The following is an 18,091-nucleotide window of genomic DNA, read 5'->3' as shown; positions in this document are numbered from 1 at the left end:
GGCCACGCCTTTATACTACCTGGTATTTTACCACTCCCTTGCTGCTGACACACACACAGATTAGGAAGCGGAGGAGTCCAGAGGCGAAGGCTACGGGTTGATCTTCACGTAAATGAGAGGAAAATGTTGCGCATAAAGCGCCCAGCTCCGGACGAGAGGCCATGACATGTGCGCGGATTTCCCCCCAGGATCGAAGTCACGGAGCCACACTGTTGGACAGCATGTCCTTGTCCGCGGTCCGAGTCTGTCTACAGATTTTATTTCTTATGTGCATCGTCTCCGCAGTATCAGGTAAGTTAAAGCTTAATTATTAACCAGCAGGACAGGTTTACTGTGAAAGATGGTGGATCTGCTGTTTAAATATTGTTATCTGACACTGTGTTGTTCTAATAGTGATTAAAGGACGAGTGTAAGAAGAAAGACTCATCTGACATTATTATAATGCGTTATTACTGTGTTGTTTACTGCTAACAGGGCCGTTGATGGATTGTTGGGACCCGAATGACTTTAATGGGTGTATTTGAGTAAATCAAAAGTTGTACGACAGGATGAGTATAAGGACAATAATGACAACAGTGTCCTGTGGTCTCAGCGTGGAGTTCATTGTTTTTCCAAGGCTGGACTCAGCGGCTTTCTGTGCTGTTTGCTCAACAAAATCCTCACCATCCAAAACCGTCGCAGAGCTAATCTGATGTGTCATGTGTGAGATGACAGGTTGTGTCTGCTTTGTCCCCTTGAGGAGCAAATACAGACAAACATAGAAAAAGAAAGAGCACAGTGAAACAGGAAATGTGAGACAGCGGAGAGTTGATTCAACTAGGTGCTGCTGGCGTGTGAACATGGCAGTGTTTGCTCAGTGCGGGCCTGGTTAGTCACAGGAGGACTTAAGCCAAGCTGCCGGCCCCATCTCTCATCTCAACCAGTTAGTCATACTGACTTTGTTAACAGTGAATAAAAGCGTATATCTAAGGCTAAGTTTATATCACTTTATATATTCTGATTTCAGCTACACCTCAATGGTTTTTTTTGTTTTTTTTTAAATCACTTTTCTCTCAGTCTAATTCTCAAGCTTCATCTTTTATCCAGGGGTCCAAAAGCTGATGATCACCCCTGACAGAGGCACCACCTTCAACATCAGCAGCACTCAGGTCAAAGGTTGTAAAGTGTGTACAGGGGCAGGGAGCTCACGGCGATGTGATGCATCTCTGCTGTTAAAAGGCACCACTTCTGTCTCAGTGGAGTTTGAATGCTCCAGACCTCAGGATGTGTTCAGGGTGGAAATTAGCCGCAACATAGGTAAGAGTGCTGCAGTCTCTTTGAACGAAAATGAAATGTATTATTTGAAAAGTTATCTTATAAGGTAATCAGACTATCTTGCTGAACTGATACAGTATGGGTGGATGTATTTGTTATAAAATTTCTTTCCTCAGAATGTAACACGTCGTGCAGTGGGCACATCGTTCTGGATGAGTCCAGCTCGCTTCCCTTACTGGAGTTTAACCGCAAGTTCACCTGGAACCTGAACGCCACAGCACCAAAAGCGTTCAAAATTGACTTCACCAAGACGGGTCTGAGAGAGATTAATCCATCTGAGAAATGTCCAGACAGGCACATCTACACCCTCCAGGCCTTCCAGACCACAGGGAATGTGACCGTAGGGAAATACTGCAGAACGGGATCTATCAGTAGCGCTCAGATTCTGGATCTGGGCAGCTTTTCTGTGGAGGTCCCAGCAGGGCAGAAGCTGCAAAATGACCAGTTTGAGGTGTCCGTCGGGGAGGAAATTAAGTGTGAGTTGGTTTATATTTTCACATCTGAACAACTTCTCTTTTGTGTGTCTTTCAAAGTCACTTTATTTGACAGTTTCATTTACTTGTTTCTCTCCTAGCCCTTGCCAAAATCACCCTGTCGCTACCAAAAGGGATGTCGTCCTCAGAGCTGTTCTCTCCAAACTTCCCGGACAGTTTTCCTGACGACGATGTGATGGAGTGGTACTTTCAGGTCCCCAGCAAACACAAGACATCCATTAAGTTCTTCAACCTCACACAGCCGACTTGTATGAAAAAGGAGGCAGCGGTGGAGTACCACAGTAAAGGGAGAGCAGCGTCGGTGCTGGGTCTGATGGAGCCCCAGCCGACTCACAATCAGGGGAACTTCACCCTGATGTTAAGGAACTGTGAGATGGACAGAAGAAGAGCTGGCTCTCGTGGACTCTCCCTGAATATACAGGTGTCTGCTTCAAGTACAAGTTTACCAGGTTTGTACCTCATTTGCAATTTATCATGTTATTTAGCTTTGGTATTGTTGAGTATTTGGCCCTTAGACATGGTTTCTCAATTTAACACATTTTACATGTTTATGATATAAGGCGATTAGACAGACTGTGAGCAGGAGAAAAGCTTTGATTTTGGGTCGACCTTGACGTGGACAAATTATGTTTTTGTCCACACTGAGAGAATGAAGCTAACTGAGATGTTGGCTGTTTCTAAGGCTCAAAAACCAATTCAACTGAAATTTAAAGCTGCAATAATAAGTATGTTTGTATTAACTATGGATGACAATGACTATGTCTAATGTCAAAAATGTTGCCTATAGTGACAAGCCCACAGAGAATGATCTCTAGGTAGTGTTTTAGTGTCTTTTCGAGTAGTGTTTTGGGTTTTTGAACCACAACTTGGTTCAGTCTCGACACTTTTATCAGCTGCAGCAGGCAGCTGTTTTCAAATTTAATTAAAAAAACCTCTAAAAACCCTCTGAAGACCACCAGCTCAGCACCAAACGGCAGACAGATACAGTTAGAGCAGAGCTGGTGAACACAGTGGAGCATTTAGCTGCTAAAGAGACAGATATTACTCAGTGACACACAACTGGAGATGAACACTAATGCTGCTTTGTGTCTGATGGATGGATGTGTAATAAAACAACTGTTAATAAGTTTGACATATCAACCTTATAAGGTGTTAATATGTCAGTATTTACAGCTTGTTTCTGTTGCCTCCACGTGGTTTTATCTAAAAATGTATTTGTTAGTCTGATCAGTGTCAAAATATTTATTTCATAAAGACTTTAAATACAGAACAGAAAGCAAATCTCAAAGAGTCTTTAAAGCTGCAAATTTTGCCATTGTGACAAATAAACTGTGTCAATCAACTTTGATTTATCAATTTGAAAATGAAAGCACAGTTTTTTTTTCTTCGGGTGATTCAGATTGACTTTGCTGTTCAGACGCTAGTGTAAAAGGTGTGCTGCGTGCTGTGGCAGGCATGCGTATAAATAATGTTTTTTTCTCTTTTTTCATTGTCTCAACGAGTTATAACAAGTCTGCCGTTCCATGAATCACAGATGAGACAAACTTTTTCCCTATTTTTTGAGGTGTGATGAGTAACGTAGTGATCTTTATCTGAGTCCTCAGGTGTCACGTCCGGGGAGCTCTGAAATTGCATTATTGCGGAGTCATAAATGACGGCGGTGGCACATTAGCAGGAAGAACTTCCTCAAAATTCTAACTCCTGTTCGATGTGGTTTCCTTGCTTCACTGTTTTTCCTCTAGTGTCGTGTAAAGTGGACCTGAGCGAAGTGGAGGAACTCTCTCTTTACATTCAGAAGCTGAGACCGGCCTCTGACTGCGAGATGAAAATAAACTCTGTGACGAAGGAGAAGATCATAGTCACTTCAGACAGTGACCTGTCTTTCCAGGGCTGCCTTCCTGAAGACGTACAAGTCACCGCCATGAGAGTCATAGGTAAATCCAGATATGAGTGTTTAACAGGGATTCCCTGAGACTGGAAAAATAAAGCTCTCTCATTTCTGAACCCCTAATTATTTCAATGACCTCTACTTTCATGTCAGAGTGCAGTCAGCTCAAAGACTGCCCAAAGACTCCAGTCCGTCTCTTGCTGCCTGTGTTGCCGAGCTGCCTCCCCGCCCCTCTGAGCAGTGTGACCTGGATTCTCCGTCCTCCCCAGCACGGGACCGTGGAGCTGACCTCTCCCTCTGGGCCCCTCAAGCAGTCCCTACCTGGACAGCAGTGCAATGACAGCATTATTATCAAAGTGGCTGAAGACAATGGCAACACTATTGGACACTTCTGCCCTCAGGGAGCCATACAGAAGATCCAAATCCACACCAACATGTCTGTCACTGTGTCCAGCATGGGGAGTAAATCACTGAGGACGTCTTACAAGAACATCCTGGACGCCTGTTTTAAAGAGGAGATATCAGGTAACAATTAGCTTCAGATGAATTAAATAAATTATTGTTTTTCAGTGATATTTCATTTCATTTTCTTTCTAACTCACATTCAGAAAGATACATATTCACTGTATCTTCAAAGAAAGACACCGCTGTCCTTGTGGCTACTCCTGGTTGGCCAGAGGGAATGAAGCCTTACTCCACCGTCTCCTGGTTTGTCTCCGTGCCCCCAAAGATGGAGGCGCACGTGATGTTTGCCAACCTCAGCCAGCCCAAGTGCAATAACCACCACACCAACATCAAGGTGCAGAGAGTCGGCCGCCCGGAGGAGGACTACAGCCGCAGGGAGGACGAGGAGGCTCAGAGCGAGATCACGGTCTCTGAGACATTCTACGTCAACATGTCCAACTGTAAGCCCGAAAGAGGACACTTCAGCGTTATCACCAAGATCACCCTGCAGGAGAGCAAGAGTAAGAGGAGATTTTGCATCAAAGTTTTATGCAAACTGTTAAGATTTTTTTTTTTTTTTTTTTTGGTTTGGACAATAATTTTCTACACACTCAGAATTCAGATTGTATGTGTTGTTGTTTTCTCATATTTAGGCCTTCTGTTGACCATCATCCTGAGTGTGGTGGCTGCCCTGTTGGTCATCTTCATCATCGTGCTGGTAGTGGTCTGTGTGGTGATTAAGTAAGTGCATCTGTACTTATACTTTTATTATTCACACTCAAAATGTCAGTATATTTGTCTTTTACGTGTTTTCGAAAAGATACTGAAGGTCGCAGAGATTTTCCCCCTTCATTTCTAAAATTTCGTCTCATTTAACTTTGTCTCTCCTGCAAAACAGGAAGAAGAAGAAGAAGCTGAATCATCAGGTGTCCATCTACAACCCAAATGGCACCATGTTCCTCCCAGGACACAACAACTTCCCCAAAACACGCGAAGACAACGAGTCCCATGTGTACACCTCCATTGATGACACGCTCGTCTACACACACCTGCTGAGCAAGGGGATGGAGATTGCCGTCTACGGAGACACTGACACACAGCGGCCCCTCACAGGACACACAGACTCGCATAAGCCGCGGGCGTCTGATAGCACTGGTGCAGACAGCATGGAGGTCGGGGTTTATCATTCCTTTCGGTACTCATCTCAACAGGCTCCCCCGCTTCCCGACAGGCCTCTGAGCAAACCCCTGGTGGACAATGCGACTGAGGACTCAAGTGACGAGGAGCATTCTTCAAATCTGGGGCCGAGGCTTGAGCCAGAGGGAGGGAACTGAGCAGAAGATTGGATTCAGCTTTCTTCTTTTCAAGTGACCTACTTGAACTTTTAGATTTTCATTCCCTGGCATCTGTGTGATTACCTGCCGTTCAGCCTTGAAAGAAGCCTCTTTTTTTTTTTCTTGAGCGTAGATTTGCACCAAACCAGACACACAAAATATCCCTGTTCAAAGCAGCCTGCAACTTGTTTTTAGTTCTTAACCATCCCTTTTATACCAACCTTTTCCACTATAACAAATAACTTATATTCTCAAGAGATGAATGTTTTTCATTTTGTGATATTTTGTTTATGAACTCTTTACTTATTATGGGTGGGTTTGAGCAAACCTGTGTGCTGTTTACATGCTGAGTTTTTCATTTTTATCAAAGCATTGAATAGAGAGGACTCCGCTGCTGTTGCAATACATAGCACATTACCACATCATCAGGACATGATGGACTGATGGTGACTTGTATTGCAGGAGATTGCAGCAGCAGTGTATGTGCATGAAATCCTCTGTGTGTGCTTTTAGATATCATTACACCATAAATGTGCCTTACGGAGAGGTCATTACACTCCTGCTAATACAGTGTGGGATTTTAGAGTTGTTTTCAGCCAGGGATAAATAAAAAATGAGTGCTGTTGTTCCCACACTCTTGGAAATCTCAAGACTGAACTGCTGCTGTTACGCTGCGACTAGGAATCAGGCCAGGACCCAAAAGCAATAACCCCCAATACAGGCTAGGAGTAACTTTTAATAAACCAAAAACCAAAAAAGTGTCCAGGGCCAGGGAGCAAAACTCAAACAACCAAAAATCATCCACGAAGGAGAAAAACACTTAGGAACAACAACAAAAATACAAAAGTTCTTACTTCCTTCCTAAACAAAGGAAATCAAGGTAAGTCCATGCAGTGGGGGAAAGAAAACGCAGGGCACAGGTATGGGAACGAACACGGGGAAGACACAGACTCAGATACACACTCAGGCATGGAAACAGACGAAATGACAAAGACACAGGGAAATACGAGACTTAAATACACAAGGCAACGGGCAACAGGTGAAACCATTTAGGGCGGGGCAGACAATCACAAATGGAGGGAAACAAGACAAAGACAGGAAGTCCAACAAGACAAGATACACAATGGCCATGATTTCAAAATAAAACAGGAACTATGAACAAAACTTAACAGGAGTCCGAAAGTTCAAAAGAGAGTTCAAAACATAACCAAAAGGGTTCAGAGAACAGCCCCCTTAGGGGCTAGTCATGACAGCTGCTAACCAAGTGATCTTTTTCTCAGGTCTCACAGAGACTTTTTTTCGTTTGAGTCTTATGCACCACAGTGAATGAGAATCCTTTGGTAGCATATTTTATTTTGTTAGTTGTGTCAAGGACCATGAACCCCTTCTGTTGGACTGCAAAGGCATGGAATAAAAATCCTTTATTCACCCTTAAGTGCAGTAATCTAACAAAGAAATGTCAGTATGTTTGTTGGCTGACTGAACTTTGTTATTAATTACAGGTAACTTTAAAAGGAGAGACTGTACAAGAGCTATAATTTAACATGAGTGTGGTGAGTGCTCAGGATCTTTTCACATGTTGTTGTTAGACTTGAGTCACTCATTCGGCGAGGAACTACAAGGTTTCGAGCACGGAAGACACCAAGCGCTAACTAACCAAGTTACATGCATCCAAGGGTTTTTGTTTTGTGTTTGTTTTTCATAAACTTTTACAGTTTTCAGATTTTCTGGGATGCATTTGGTGAAATACACAATATTCTCTCAACATTTTGAAATATTTATGTACAATATTCATTTTCACATCAAGTGGACCCAAAATAAAAAGGTCCTGTTAGAGAAAAAATGGTTGGTGGTTCAGAGAGACTGAATAAATTGTCTAGTAAAGCGAAGTAGTTTCCTGCACTTCAGAAAATGAACAGCAGAGGGAGACAACATTTAAAGTTGAAAATTGTGTCATTCTTCTCACTTTAAGACAGTGCACTTCAACACTGTAAACATACACTCATCGGCCACTTTATTAGGTACACCTTGCTAGTACCGGATTGGACCCCCTTTTTCCTTCAGAACTTCTTAAACAGCATACCTCCAGTGGATTCTTAAGATGTGACTTCTTTTGGAAGAAAAGAAGTCCCTTGACTTCAACTGTCAAAACAAATTGCCAGTGTTTTTGAGTCTTATTTTGAAAGGAAAACTTTGGCTGCTTTTCACCTTCTCACTGCACTGGTCTTGCAAAATAACTAGGAAAAAACGACACCCACCCAAAAGCATAAAATTGTTGGTTATTAACACTGGTTGCAACAGCCTTGTTGTTGATGTTTTTTCCTTAGTTGTTACATACGAATTTTTCAACCAAGCATTTTCGGGGTTTTTTTCCTACAATTAGTAAAAAAATTGAACTGAATCTTTGACTTGAGCAGGAAGAGAATAAGAAGGTTGCAACTGAGGAGACACATGTTTATTAACATTATATAATGCAGCACAAACAGTATAATTTGACATTCAGAAATGAAAATAAAGAGAGTTCCATAGAAAAGGCAACCATGGTGACGTTTAGGTGGCGGCATTTAGCAGCAGATGTGGTAAAATACATAAAACAAAGGTGAGCCATCCAGTGGTGTTTACCTTGATGAATATCTGTTTAAAATCTGATTATTTGAGAACATGAGTTTACTGAATACATGTAAAATATTATGTGGCATGAGTTTAGCTTATACAGTGACATAGTGTATCTCAGACCACTGTGTGAAGTCTACTGACATCTGAATGGCTTGGTCAAGAATATGTGAGCATGAGAAAGATGATTTTTTCAATGTATTGCATAATTGTACTTCATAGCTTTCAAATGCAACAGCACTTACTGTTCACACGAGTGTTTATCTGCACAGAGTCATGTTGGTGTCGGAAAGCAACTCTCAGACGATGTTGAACTCACACACCGAGGCCTTCTCAGCTCTGCAGCTCTCGTCGAACCACTTCCCGTTGGCTGTGGTGGAGAGGATGGCACAGTTCTGGCTGCGCCCTCCATCTGGCTGCAGGGTGATCTCCGTCTCCCAGTTCTTGAAGCGTACGTTGGACCCTGATTGGTCCACCCACTGGCCGTCAGTCACCATGTCGTTGATGCCCAGCCAGATGTGCTCCTCGGGGCCGATGCTCTGGCGGACGTAGCTGTAGAGCTGGTCGTTCTCGTCTCCTGTCAGAGGAGTGCTCAGGCTGCCTCCTTTAGCAATGCAGTCATCGCTGGCCGCATGGAAAGTCTTCTTCACTGGATCAGCCAGGAAACACTTGCCGAGGATCTTTGTGCCTTTCAGACAAACTGGAGGGGAAAATTTGAGAGTCAGTCTATTTCACGTGTCATTGTCGACTTCATTTGCCTCTGCATCACTAGGAAGATGCCAGATTAGTGTTTAAAATATAAGATGCTGTAGAGTCTGTCACTCTTTCTTCCTCTGTTTTGGATGTAGCATGTTTGTAGTGTTGTAAAATGTACTTTAAAAGAGTGGTCAGCTGCTGTGCATCACATTATCTTGTCATATCTGTGAAGCAATTTCCTTGCAGGAGCTGTACCTGTTTGTAAAGCCTGCTGCTCCTTCAACAAATTCAGCTCCTGGACAATGTCATTGATCTGTTTCTTCAGCTCCTCGATCGCAGCAGTGTTTGCAGAGTCTGGAAAAGCAAAAATGTATTCAGAAGCACAAGGCATTCAGTCAACACTACTGATGAACTTTCACAAAGTAGTTCAGTCGTGTTGTTCTGTAAAATTTTCTCAGAGACTTAACAAGAGAGGACAATGTTTTCATTTTTCCTACCTTTCTTGCCATTTTTTCTCTTTGAAGGGGTCTGCTGGAGTGTGCAGTGCGCCAGCAGCAGAAGGCAAAACATCAAGCAAACCCCTTTAGCCTCCATCATACTCAGAAAAACACTTAAAGAAACTGTTTTGGTGCAGCACCACAATAAAGCGCCCCTCGCTGCTCTGAGCCTTGGCCAGACTGTTGTGTTTTACACGCCCGGAGTGGCGGCACAGAGTTGAATGAGGAAATCTTATCTCAGAGTCAACAAATGTTTTACAGATGTTTAACAGCCGTTTGTGTTGCTTTTGAAGGGAGATGGATGGGGAGCAGTACTGTGCAGCGTTTAACGGCGCTCAGACAAGCATGACTATGGTTCCATATGTTTGTAGGTTGCAGATAAATTACAGCAAGGCCTTATCTGTCTGTGTGTTACTGTGTGTACGTCTCTGTGTGTTATATCATACTTCTTACATAAACAGAATTTGAATCATTTACATTTTTATCAAAAATTTGCATCTCTTTGTGTCACTTAATAGCAACAGCTATTATGTTACAAACAGTTTTCAAAGTGATTTTTCATAGTTGCTTGCTAAATGAGCTGTGGATTTCATCTTCTGTTTTCCTTCCAAAGGGTCTGAAGTGTTTCTGCTGAGAGCACCAACAGGCCAGAGGTTGGATGTTTTTGGGGTTTCAACCAGGGCCTACATCTGGATCTCCTCAGTGAGCTGGAAGAGGTGCAGATGACACGTGGCAGAGACTTATATAATGAAGAAGCACTGTTGTGAATAATATTTGTGTATGTTTCATCTCTTGCTGTGAGACCAGTCTTCAGTTTCAGTGACCACTGCCAGCAGAGACGGAGCCGACTGTTCGAGCCTCGAAATGTTCGGTGAGCTCAGGTTTCACTCTCTGAAAACACGCAGCTCGCAGCCAAATGACACAATAAAGTGATGCAATGCAAAACTCCTCTTCCAAACATGAGCAAATACACTTGAGTTTTTATGTAAAAACCTGTTACTAATACATATTACGCCTTACTGTGCTCAAAAACAAACAGCTAGATCACAAAGAGGGTGTGTTGTATTTTTTGTAAACTCCACATTATAGCGTCAATTTTAAAATTAAATTCAGTTCCCAGGTCTGTTCAGCTTATTGTCTTGTGTGTTTAGTATTATTACTATTTCTGTAATGAAATGAATATATTAATATATTGAGACAAACAGCCACTGGTTTCATCAATATATTTGAAATAAAATATTTACAAAATAAATGAATGATGAAACCGATTCTGTAAGCAATAACATCACATTCACTGAGAATAAGTCATTTATAATGTACAAAAGTTCAGGCAAAGGCAAAGGCAGCTTGTAATTACACACAGAAAAACAATGCCCAGTCGTGGTGTACGCTGCCCTGTGCACAGGAGGCACGTTGGCGCTCGAGTCTCTGATTCAGAGCCTGTCACCGCCACAAAAGTACAGACAGTGCATGGGTCACAATTCGGTATTCACTTAAATGCATAGTTGCTTAATTAGTTCATTTCAGTCCAGGCTACATCACCTCGCCCATCAGCACTTCATCCTCCATTGAATAATAACGACGTATGTGGTGTACTGCTGAGATGACAACATGGGAGAGCAAACAGCACACAGTCTGCAGGTACATGGAAGGATGCACTGAATCATGTGATGCTTGTGCACATACAGTTCAGTATTTGTGCACACTTGTCTTGTGCAACCAATTTATTATTGTTTTTAATCTATATTTTTCTATTTGTCTGAATCCTGTCCCTACACGCCACTGTAATACTTAATTTCCCTCTGGGGATCAATAAAGTTTTTTATTATTTTACTCTTCAATTTTACAGTCTCAACACTTTAAATCTGTTTCTATAATTCTCTATTACTGCCACTTCTGTGTTCAACGTGCTTTGTGCAATTGTTCATTGCTCAGTGGATAAGAAGCACTTAAGATAAAGACAAAGCCCTTTGCATCGCAGCTTTGCTCTTACTTCTAACCAACAAGCAAAGCTCAATATTTTCCAAACAGTGCAGCTCCTATGCTGGTACATCTGTCTGGGTATGTTTCTCATATAGTTTCTCATTTTAGAATCTTTTTCACAGTGCAAGGAAATTAGAAAAACGCGAAAAGAAGCCAAAATTCACGGGAACACACAAGGTTTGTGAAATCACAACACTCCACATAAAATAAATACAACTAAATGAAGAACATAAAACAAAAAAATAGACACATCTCGAGGTAAAAACATGCAGGAATAAATTAAGTGTGCTTCATGTTTGGGGGGAGAAAAAAATACAATGAGTCCTCTTCCTCTTGTTGCCATGGTAAACTATCTGAAGCCTCCGCAGAGTATCAGGCACCATCCCTCTGGTCTACGTTGGGCAAAGCACTGCAATAACAGCAGAGATGAATATTAACAGAGCTATGAGTGACCAGGGATGAAGCTTCAGTGTGAGTTGATGCAAAGGAGGAAAAACAAAAGGAAAAAAAAAACACCTGTTTCACTATATTATTTAAAGATTGATAAATTGAACTGAAAATAAAATCAAGCATAACAAACGTGTCTCAAACATAGGCTGGGTGATCTGAATGGTAAATATTTTCAGGCAACTAATAATTACAAAACAGTGCCTAAATAGTTAAGTAAAGGGGAAACAGAGCTCTGCTATGCATGGCGGTGAGTCATTGCCTGCAGGTCTGGACAATAACAGGGATAAACCATGCTGCAGACGGTCACTGTGTCACTGTGTGGGAGAGGGGAGCAGTGAGAGGGAGAACATCGGGGTCAGACTGCACTACACTTCAGTGGTCAAGAGGGGGCGATCTCCCACCGTGAGTGACAACACCACAACAGTGCATATTCACATGTGAATGTGTCACAAACCTCTCCATCCATCGCTCACACCAGAGCTAGCCGGTGTAACGCGGCACATTAACGAGGCAGAGCAGAACATGAGAAGTAGAGAAAGAAATGAGAAGTGAAAACAGAACGTATGTGAAAGAACGGAATTACAGGAATGTCAAATTGTTTTCTAAAGAATACTTTTTTGGGTTGATATCCAAAAAAAAAAAAGGGGTGTTTGCTTATTGCAACACGGTAAAGCTCAAACTAGTGTTGAGAACGTGAGAACTTCAACACTTGAGACCTCAAAGTCAACAGCCAAACTTTTTAACTACCAGATTCAAATTATTATTTTCACACTATTCATATTTTCTTATTGGTTTTTCATCTACATATGTTTTTCCAACATTATAAGATAAAAAAATGTATTTTGTGCAGCAAAATGTCAAATTGTACATTTTGTGTCTTTAAATACACCAACACGGATTGTTTGCAAAGCAGTAGCTGCCCTGAACTGCAAAACCAAGCAACAGAAATGTAACTTGACCAAACTTGACTTAAGAAATAAAGATGTTCAGAGTGATGCATTCAATGAATGTACATCTTCTATATCAAGCAGATCACAGCAAGATGATTTTCTTGTACAATTTTGCAATTTTGAGAGGTAGGAAACAAATTTTAACTTTGAAAATGAAAATTGTCAAAAGCAATGTTAAGTATAGACAATTTGTAGTAAACGGGCTAAAACAAGCAAAACCACATGTGGCCCTTTAAATACTGATCAGTCATGATATATAATAGATATATAGATACATGAAGAGAAAAGCTCACCTTTGAGAATATAGTCTGTTAAGAGACTGGGCACCTTGTCGCTGTCATCTCTCATAGCTTGTAGAACTGAGAAGAGAGAGGAGTGAATGGATCAGTCACAGCCACTAACATTCAAGCATGGTTGGTAAAGATGAAGAGACTCACTCTTGGTCAGGATCTGGAGGTCCTCAATGGAAGGAGGATGTCCCTTTTTCTCATAAGGGATGACTGTGGTCAAATACTGTAAACCACCAAAAAAAAAAAGACAGTGACAAAGACAGAGAGAGAGGAATTAAAAAGGCAGAAAATCTAACCCATGAATGCTGGAGAAAAAACAATACATAGTCTGATTTGTTCTTTGCTTTAAGTGATTGATGTGGTTGAGTAAAAAGGAAGACAGCTGAGATCAGCAGGATGTGTATATTTTCAGTGAGGGAAGCAGAGGGCTAAAGTTCAGCAGCAGAGAGAGAGGGAAATGGGAAGTAAACCTGTCTTTCAATGCACCCACTCCCAAAAGTTTGCCGGAAGCTGTTTTGAATGGCGGAGGAGAGTCCCTCCATGCTGAAGCGCTGAGGAGGAAGGAAGTAAAGCAGAGAAACGTAAGAAGAGAAAGATAATCGAAGACTGGAAAATATTTCAGGAAAAAGTTTGTTGGAAAATAAAAACAAGAAATGCAGCATGAAAGTGAGAGGAAAAGACAGATCTCAAGATATCACATCAAAATATCTCTGTATAACAAAACAAGAGATCAATAAGGAAATAAGACATCAACACACATAACCAGGCTGGTAATGTCTCCTTCAAACCTGACTGTGAGAATAAAGTACTAACAGATCCCAGAGTTTTCTCAGCGTGGCCGTGCGACGTCCCAGCTCCGCCTTTGAGCTTCTTCTTCTTCTTCAGCAGCTCGCGGTGCTCCTTCTGCCGGTTCTGTACATCAATGAGCGCTGAGATGAAACTGTTCTTCACCTCTTTCTCAAAGTCCAGCTCATCCCTAAGAGCCAGCTGCTGCACCAGCTCCTCCGAGAACCTCCTGATGTTCGTCTCCGTCTCCTCCAGACGTTCGTTCAGCTCTGCAACACTCAAGGTCCTCACCCCTGCGCCGCAAACAAGAAAAAAAAGCTGAGTGTGAAGTAGTAGAAGTTGGACCTGTATTATATTTACTACAAAAATAACAAAATAGGATGTAAAATTCACAGAACATGTATTTAAAATAAAAAAAACTGGTGTCAAAGCACTGATGACATTAAAGAACAAACCTTGCCATAGTTTGTATTTTTCTTATTGTCAGTAAATCCCATGAAAAGCCCAACGCCAAGAAAACTCAGCCCCAAGTCCACTCAAACTGTAAACATAAATCAAAAAAATTCCACTTTTTAATAATGCTAAATGAAGGGGAGTAACCGGTGCATTTCTTAGGGACTATTTTCAGCTGTGGATTAACACACGTTTGGAGCTCGATTGATTATTTTAAAGCGGCAGCAGGACAGTGCATTTGGTATCAGCTCAGTGCCCGTGTTCATTGTAATGAAGGACCATGCCACCCAGTGTAACGGTGTGGCTCACTGATGTGTGCTGAGGAATGAGTTATTATCAGACTCTGGCTACACAGACAGTCGTGTTTATAGGATCAGTTCATTTTTGGTTTTGGTCCTTTTATGGGATTTGTTGACAATGAGAAAAATATAGAAAATATAATATATCACCACAGTTGTCCTTTAATGTCTCAGGATTTTGATGATGTACCAGTGTATTGATAACAAATCGCAACATGAGGCTTGACAAGCAAAGAATCACATAGAACATGTTATATAATAGTGATTATTTATCCTGATTGGTGGACACTCACTCTCCTCGTAGCTGGAGCTGCTGGTGGACCGCTGGACGTCCAGTGAGAGCATCGAGAGGTCCGACTGAGAGGGGTTGTGCTCTGCTTCCATGTCAGGGGAATCCTGCATCATCTCCTCTATCTCCTCAATAACCTGAGAGAGCGTCAACAGGAAGAGAGATCAGCACTCATAATATCCCTTTGAACATCAGTTATTAAATCTCTGTGGGAATCTCAGAGGGATTTCAGCCATGTTGAGCTGCTGCACTGTGACCGCTGACAGGCCAGGTTGGTGTTAATATGCAACTTACCTGCTCTGCTGTAAAAAGAGGCTCCTCTGCAAGGCAGGAGACAATGATGGAGTGCATGTCCAGCTGCTCCCTCAGCTCCTCGTCGTCCGACAGCGCCGCCGTGACATCAGTCTTTCTCTAACCAGGAACAGGACAGGGGGAGGGAATTTAATCAAAGCGCTAAACCCTGGCACGATGAATATTTGAGATTTGTGAGATGAACGGAGGAGAGATTTGGCGGGGGAGGGAGAAAGGGGAGGGAGGGGGTTGAATGGAAAGTGGGACAAAGATGGGATGGGAGGGGTGGACTCACTCACAGGTTTCTCTGTCAGGTTGAATGTGGGGGTGTGGAGGGAACGCGTCCGAGACTGTTTCCAGTCCACCGGCATCACATGCCCATAGTTACTGGTTAAAGCGTTCCACATTCTGTGGAGAGAAGAGGAGACAAAACAAATCTTAACAAACATGTCAGTGCAAAATGTTAAATCGTACTGACATACTTATCATCATTACAAACTGCATCCTCTGACTACAACTCTTTCCTGAGCCTGACTTTCTTTCCTTGTAGCCGAGGCGCTACAGGGGACTGACTGTGAGAAGATGCCACAGAAACACAAATGTGTCACAATCAGATTAAGCAGTTGTGGTGGGGAGGACAGACATGGCACACTCCTGTAATCCCCAACATGGAACCACATCAAGTTGAAAATGTCACTGATCATTAAATTTTTATAGCACAAACACACAAAGCTGCAGGATGGAAGCTTTTTTGTGCAACAACATGTCACTGGGCGAATGTTTAATGTATTTGTAATGATGACATACCTACTTCTTTTAACCACTAAGAAACTCTCAGTTTGTCAGCTAAACACTTTAAATGTCTTTGGAAAAGTAACACATGGATATGTGGTTTTGGAACAGGACCAATATCTGAAACAGCCCTGCAGGTGGGTGATATTGTCTTAATAATATTAGGACAGCAGCCACTGATTATTTTTATAATCATTAGCTGCTGCCCTAATATTCTTGATTAAGTTATCAATCCTTTAGTCAGAAAAATTTCAGAGCAAAATAACATTATATTGCAGAGTATACATGTATTTGCAATAACAATAGGCTATTTATGAATGTATGATGATATATGAAACTAAAATATTCAATAAAGGTGGTTCAAGAAAATAATCACTAAAGAGCCAGTTTCATAAATATCGACATTAAAAACAAAAATAGAACGTTAATCTACCCATATCGGCTAATATCGGTTTTCAAAAGACATTTTAAGGGCAGATACAGATACCATGTCGATATTGGTGCACCTGTTTGGCTGAATGAATCTGTGGAGAAAATAAATGTAGCTGAGATTTCCGGTCTGTTATTATACTGGATTAAAGCAGACCTATATTCTGAGTTTTAATGCCTTGGCCAAAGATGGCTGTCACCGCAGCCCCATAACCCTTTTAAAGAAATGCTGGCTTCCTGATCCAGGAAATTAAACATCCCACTGCTGATACCAAAACCGTAATATGATTTTCAGAATACGAGCTGCAGCCTCTACACATGTACACACAAACACACACGTTTAAAAAACACTGCTCGCCTGCGGACAGGCCACAAACAAACAAACACACACACACTCACTCGTCTTTCTCCAGCAGCGTGTCCTCTCCGACCACACTCACGGGAGCGATGCTGTCCGTCTTGGCGTTGAAATTTCGGAAGCACGCGGATAACTTCTCGTCAAACTCGCTCACCAGGTCCTCCATGGATCTGAAAGCACCGGTTTCCCCCGGGGAGAAGCTGCTGTCGTGCAGCTCGGGGAGATCATCATCATCATCCAGGAGGAGCTGCGGTGCCGCTTCCCCCGTGGTGTTGGCGGCGGTGGCGACGGCTGCAGCGCGGCCTTTCTGAGGCAGCAGACCCTGCTCTGAAACCATGTTCAGATCACCTGAAACCGGCCAGTCGTCGTCGAAATGTGCGACTGGTGCAGCCATAGCCCGGAACAGCCTAAGAGCTCCGGGTAAATGATGGATGTGCCGTGGGACTGGCAGGCCTCAGCATCCTGTCTGTCTGCCCGCTCACTTCCCACAGCCAGGCTGCACCGGACACTATGGCTGCACCGGGCCCACTAGTGGTGACAGTCTCCAGGATTTTAGGATACGAAGTAAGGTAACGCCGGGGACCGGGAGTAAAGACCCCACAGCTTCTCATTAAACTTATCAGCTCGTACAGGGGTTGAGATTACAAGGGTTTTTAGGCAAACTCTGTTTGTACCATAGAAAAATTGTGTGTGTGTTTGTGTGACAGAGTGAGAGAGATCACGTTTACACACTACACACCCTAATAAATCATTATGTACACCAAACAAGGGTAAAAGTTTATCAGTTCAAATTAGGAAACACCCCTCTAGATCACACCTTATGTTATGATTACCTGGAGCTAAAATATTTGACAGTAGAATCCAACCAATCACCATCAGTTATCAGGACTATACCAGGTGGGACAAGCATCTCATAGAGATCCTGCATTCAGAATTCTGTAGGCCCATATTAACCATCCAAAGAAAAATACCAACCAATGCATGCAGGGCAGAATTAAAACAATTATCTTTTGGTTTTTAACATTAAGCCCATAAGACACATTGAGATTTCAGGCACTACAAACCCAAGAACTAAACCCCCAAAAGAGTCCCCTTCTGTCAGCTCGTCCTGAGACTTACTGATCAAATAAGACAAAAACAATGTTCAACCTCAGAGCAGCACTGCCTTCCAACCTCTAATCAGAGTAAACCAAGTTATTAAATCAACCAAAAGATGCCCGGTGATCTGGAACATTGGACCAATCAAACCAAAATGCGAAACAAATTCAATTGCTATCTGGCCCTAAACCATGAATACAAATTAGTGTATCTCTGGCTACCAAAAGAGCAAAGAGTCTGTGGTCCCTGCACGACAAGTGAGGAAGAGACAGAGATGAACTTACCTCTTAAAAAATGGCAAATATTATAATATCAGTGAGGAATACTTTAAGATATTTGATTT

General features: G+C 42.3%; 3 protein-coding genes across 5 annotated transcripts; 1 reads left to right on the top strand and 2 right to left on the bottom strand.

The window, feature by feature from the left end:
- The first annotated feature begins 71 nt into the window (after positions 1-71).
- On the top strand, positions 72-6,108 carry LOC121186497 (CUB domain-containing protein 1-like). Its single transcript, XM_041045248.1, has 9 exons — positions 72-291; positions 1,087-1,296; positions 1,431-1,790; positions 1,889-2,257; positions 3,551-3,742; positions 3,850-4,221; positions 4,305-4,661; positions 4,794-4,881; positions 5,039-6,108. The coding sequence occupies exons 1-9, from the start codon at positions 162-164 to the stop codon at positions 5,472-5,474; spliced, it is 2,514 nt and encodes an 837-aa protein (XP_040901182.1). The 5' UTR covers positions 72-161; the 3' UTR covers positions 5,475-6,108.
- A 1,806-nt stretch (positions 6,109-7,914) lies between these two features.
- On the bottom strand, positions 7,915-9,476 carry clec3ba (C-type lectin domain family 3, member Ba). Its single transcript, XM_041043409.1, has 3 exons — positions 9,281-9,476; positions 9,039-9,137; positions 7,915-8,787 (listed from the first exon to the last, which is right to left on the bottom strand). The coding sequence occupies exons 1-3, from the start codon at positions 9,378-9,380 to the stop codon at positions 8,387-8,389; spliced, it is 600 nt and encodes a 199-aa protein (XP_040899343.1). The 5' UTR covers positions 9,381-9,476; the 3' UTR covers positions 7,915-8,386.
- A 1,025-nt stretch (positions 9,477-10,501) lies between these two features.
- On the bottom strand, positions 10,502-17,132 carry fez2 (fasciculation and elongation protein zeta 2). Of its 3 annotated transcripts, none has more exons than XM_041044687.1 (8): positions 16,692-17,132; positions 15,371-15,479; positions 15,075-15,191; positions 14,785-14,917; positions 13,767-14,032; positions 13,101-13,176; positions 12,957-13,022; positions 10,502-11,672 (listed from the first exon to the last, which is right to left on the bottom strand). In XM_041044687.1, exons 1-8 carry the CDS (start codon positions 17,042-17,044, stop codon positions 11,656-11,658), a joined length of 1,137 nt encoding a protein of 378 aa, XP_040900621.1. In that variant the 5' UTR covers positions 17,045-17,132; the 3' UTR covers positions 10,502-11,655. The 3 variants fall into 3 exon arrangements, with proteins under 3 accessions (XP_040900621.1, XP_040900623.1, XP_040900622.1); XM_041044689.1 differs by having other exon boundaries at positions 13,905-14,032; XM_041044688.1 differs by lacking the exon at positions 10,502-11,672 and adding an exon at positions 12,168-12,193.
- Between the last annotated feature and the right edge of the window lie 959 nt (positions 17,133-18,091).

Source organism: Toxotes jaculatrix, chromosome 8 (assembly GCF_017976425.1).
Source record: "Toxotes jaculatrix isolate fToxJac2 chromosome 8, fToxJac2.pri, whole genome shotgun sequence".
NCBI lineage: Eukaryota > Metazoa > Chordata > Actinopteri > Toxotidae > Toxotes > Toxotes jaculatrix.
The sequence above is the reverse complement of the archived record's forward strand: the minus strand, read 5'-3'. Positions and strand labels throughout refer to the sequence as shown.

Coding starts and splice junctions, on each gene's coding strand:
- LOC121186497 (XM_041045248.1), top strand. CDS start 162: ATGACATGTGCGCGGATTTCCCCCCAGGATCGAAGTCACGGAGCCACA. Junction 292..1,086: donor CATCGTCTCCGCAGTATCAG/GTAAGTTAAAGC, acceptor TCTTTTATCCAG/GGGTCCAAAAGCTGATGATC. Junction 4,882..5,038: donor GTGGTCTGTGTGGTGATTAA/GTAAGTGCATCT, acceptor CCTGCAAAACAG/GAAGAAGAAGAAGAAGCTGA.
- clec3ba (XM_041043409.1), bottom strand. CDS start 9,380: ATGATGGAGGCTAAAGGGGTTTGCTTGATGTTTTGCCTTCTGCTGCTG. Junction 9,138..9,280: donor GAGAAAAAATGGCAAGAAAG/GTAGGAAAAATG, acceptor TTGCTTTTCCAG/ACTCTGCAAACACTGCTGCG. Junction 8,788..9,038: donor GCAGCAGGCTTTACAAACAG/GTACAGCTCCTG, acceptor TTTCCCCTCCAG/TTTGTCTGAAAGGCACAAAG.
- fez2 (XM_041044687.1), bottom strand. CDS start 17,044: ATGGCTGCACCAGTCGCACATTTCGACGACGACTGGCCGGTTTCAGGT. Junction 14,918..15,074: donor CTCTTTTTACAGCAGAGCAG/GTAAGTTGCATA, acceptor ACGCTCTCTCAG/GTTATTGAGGAGATAGAGGA. Junction 14,033..14,784: donor CAGCTCCAGCTACGAGGAGA/GTGAGTGTCCAC, acceptor TTTGCGGCGCAG/GGGTGAGGACCTTGAGTGTT.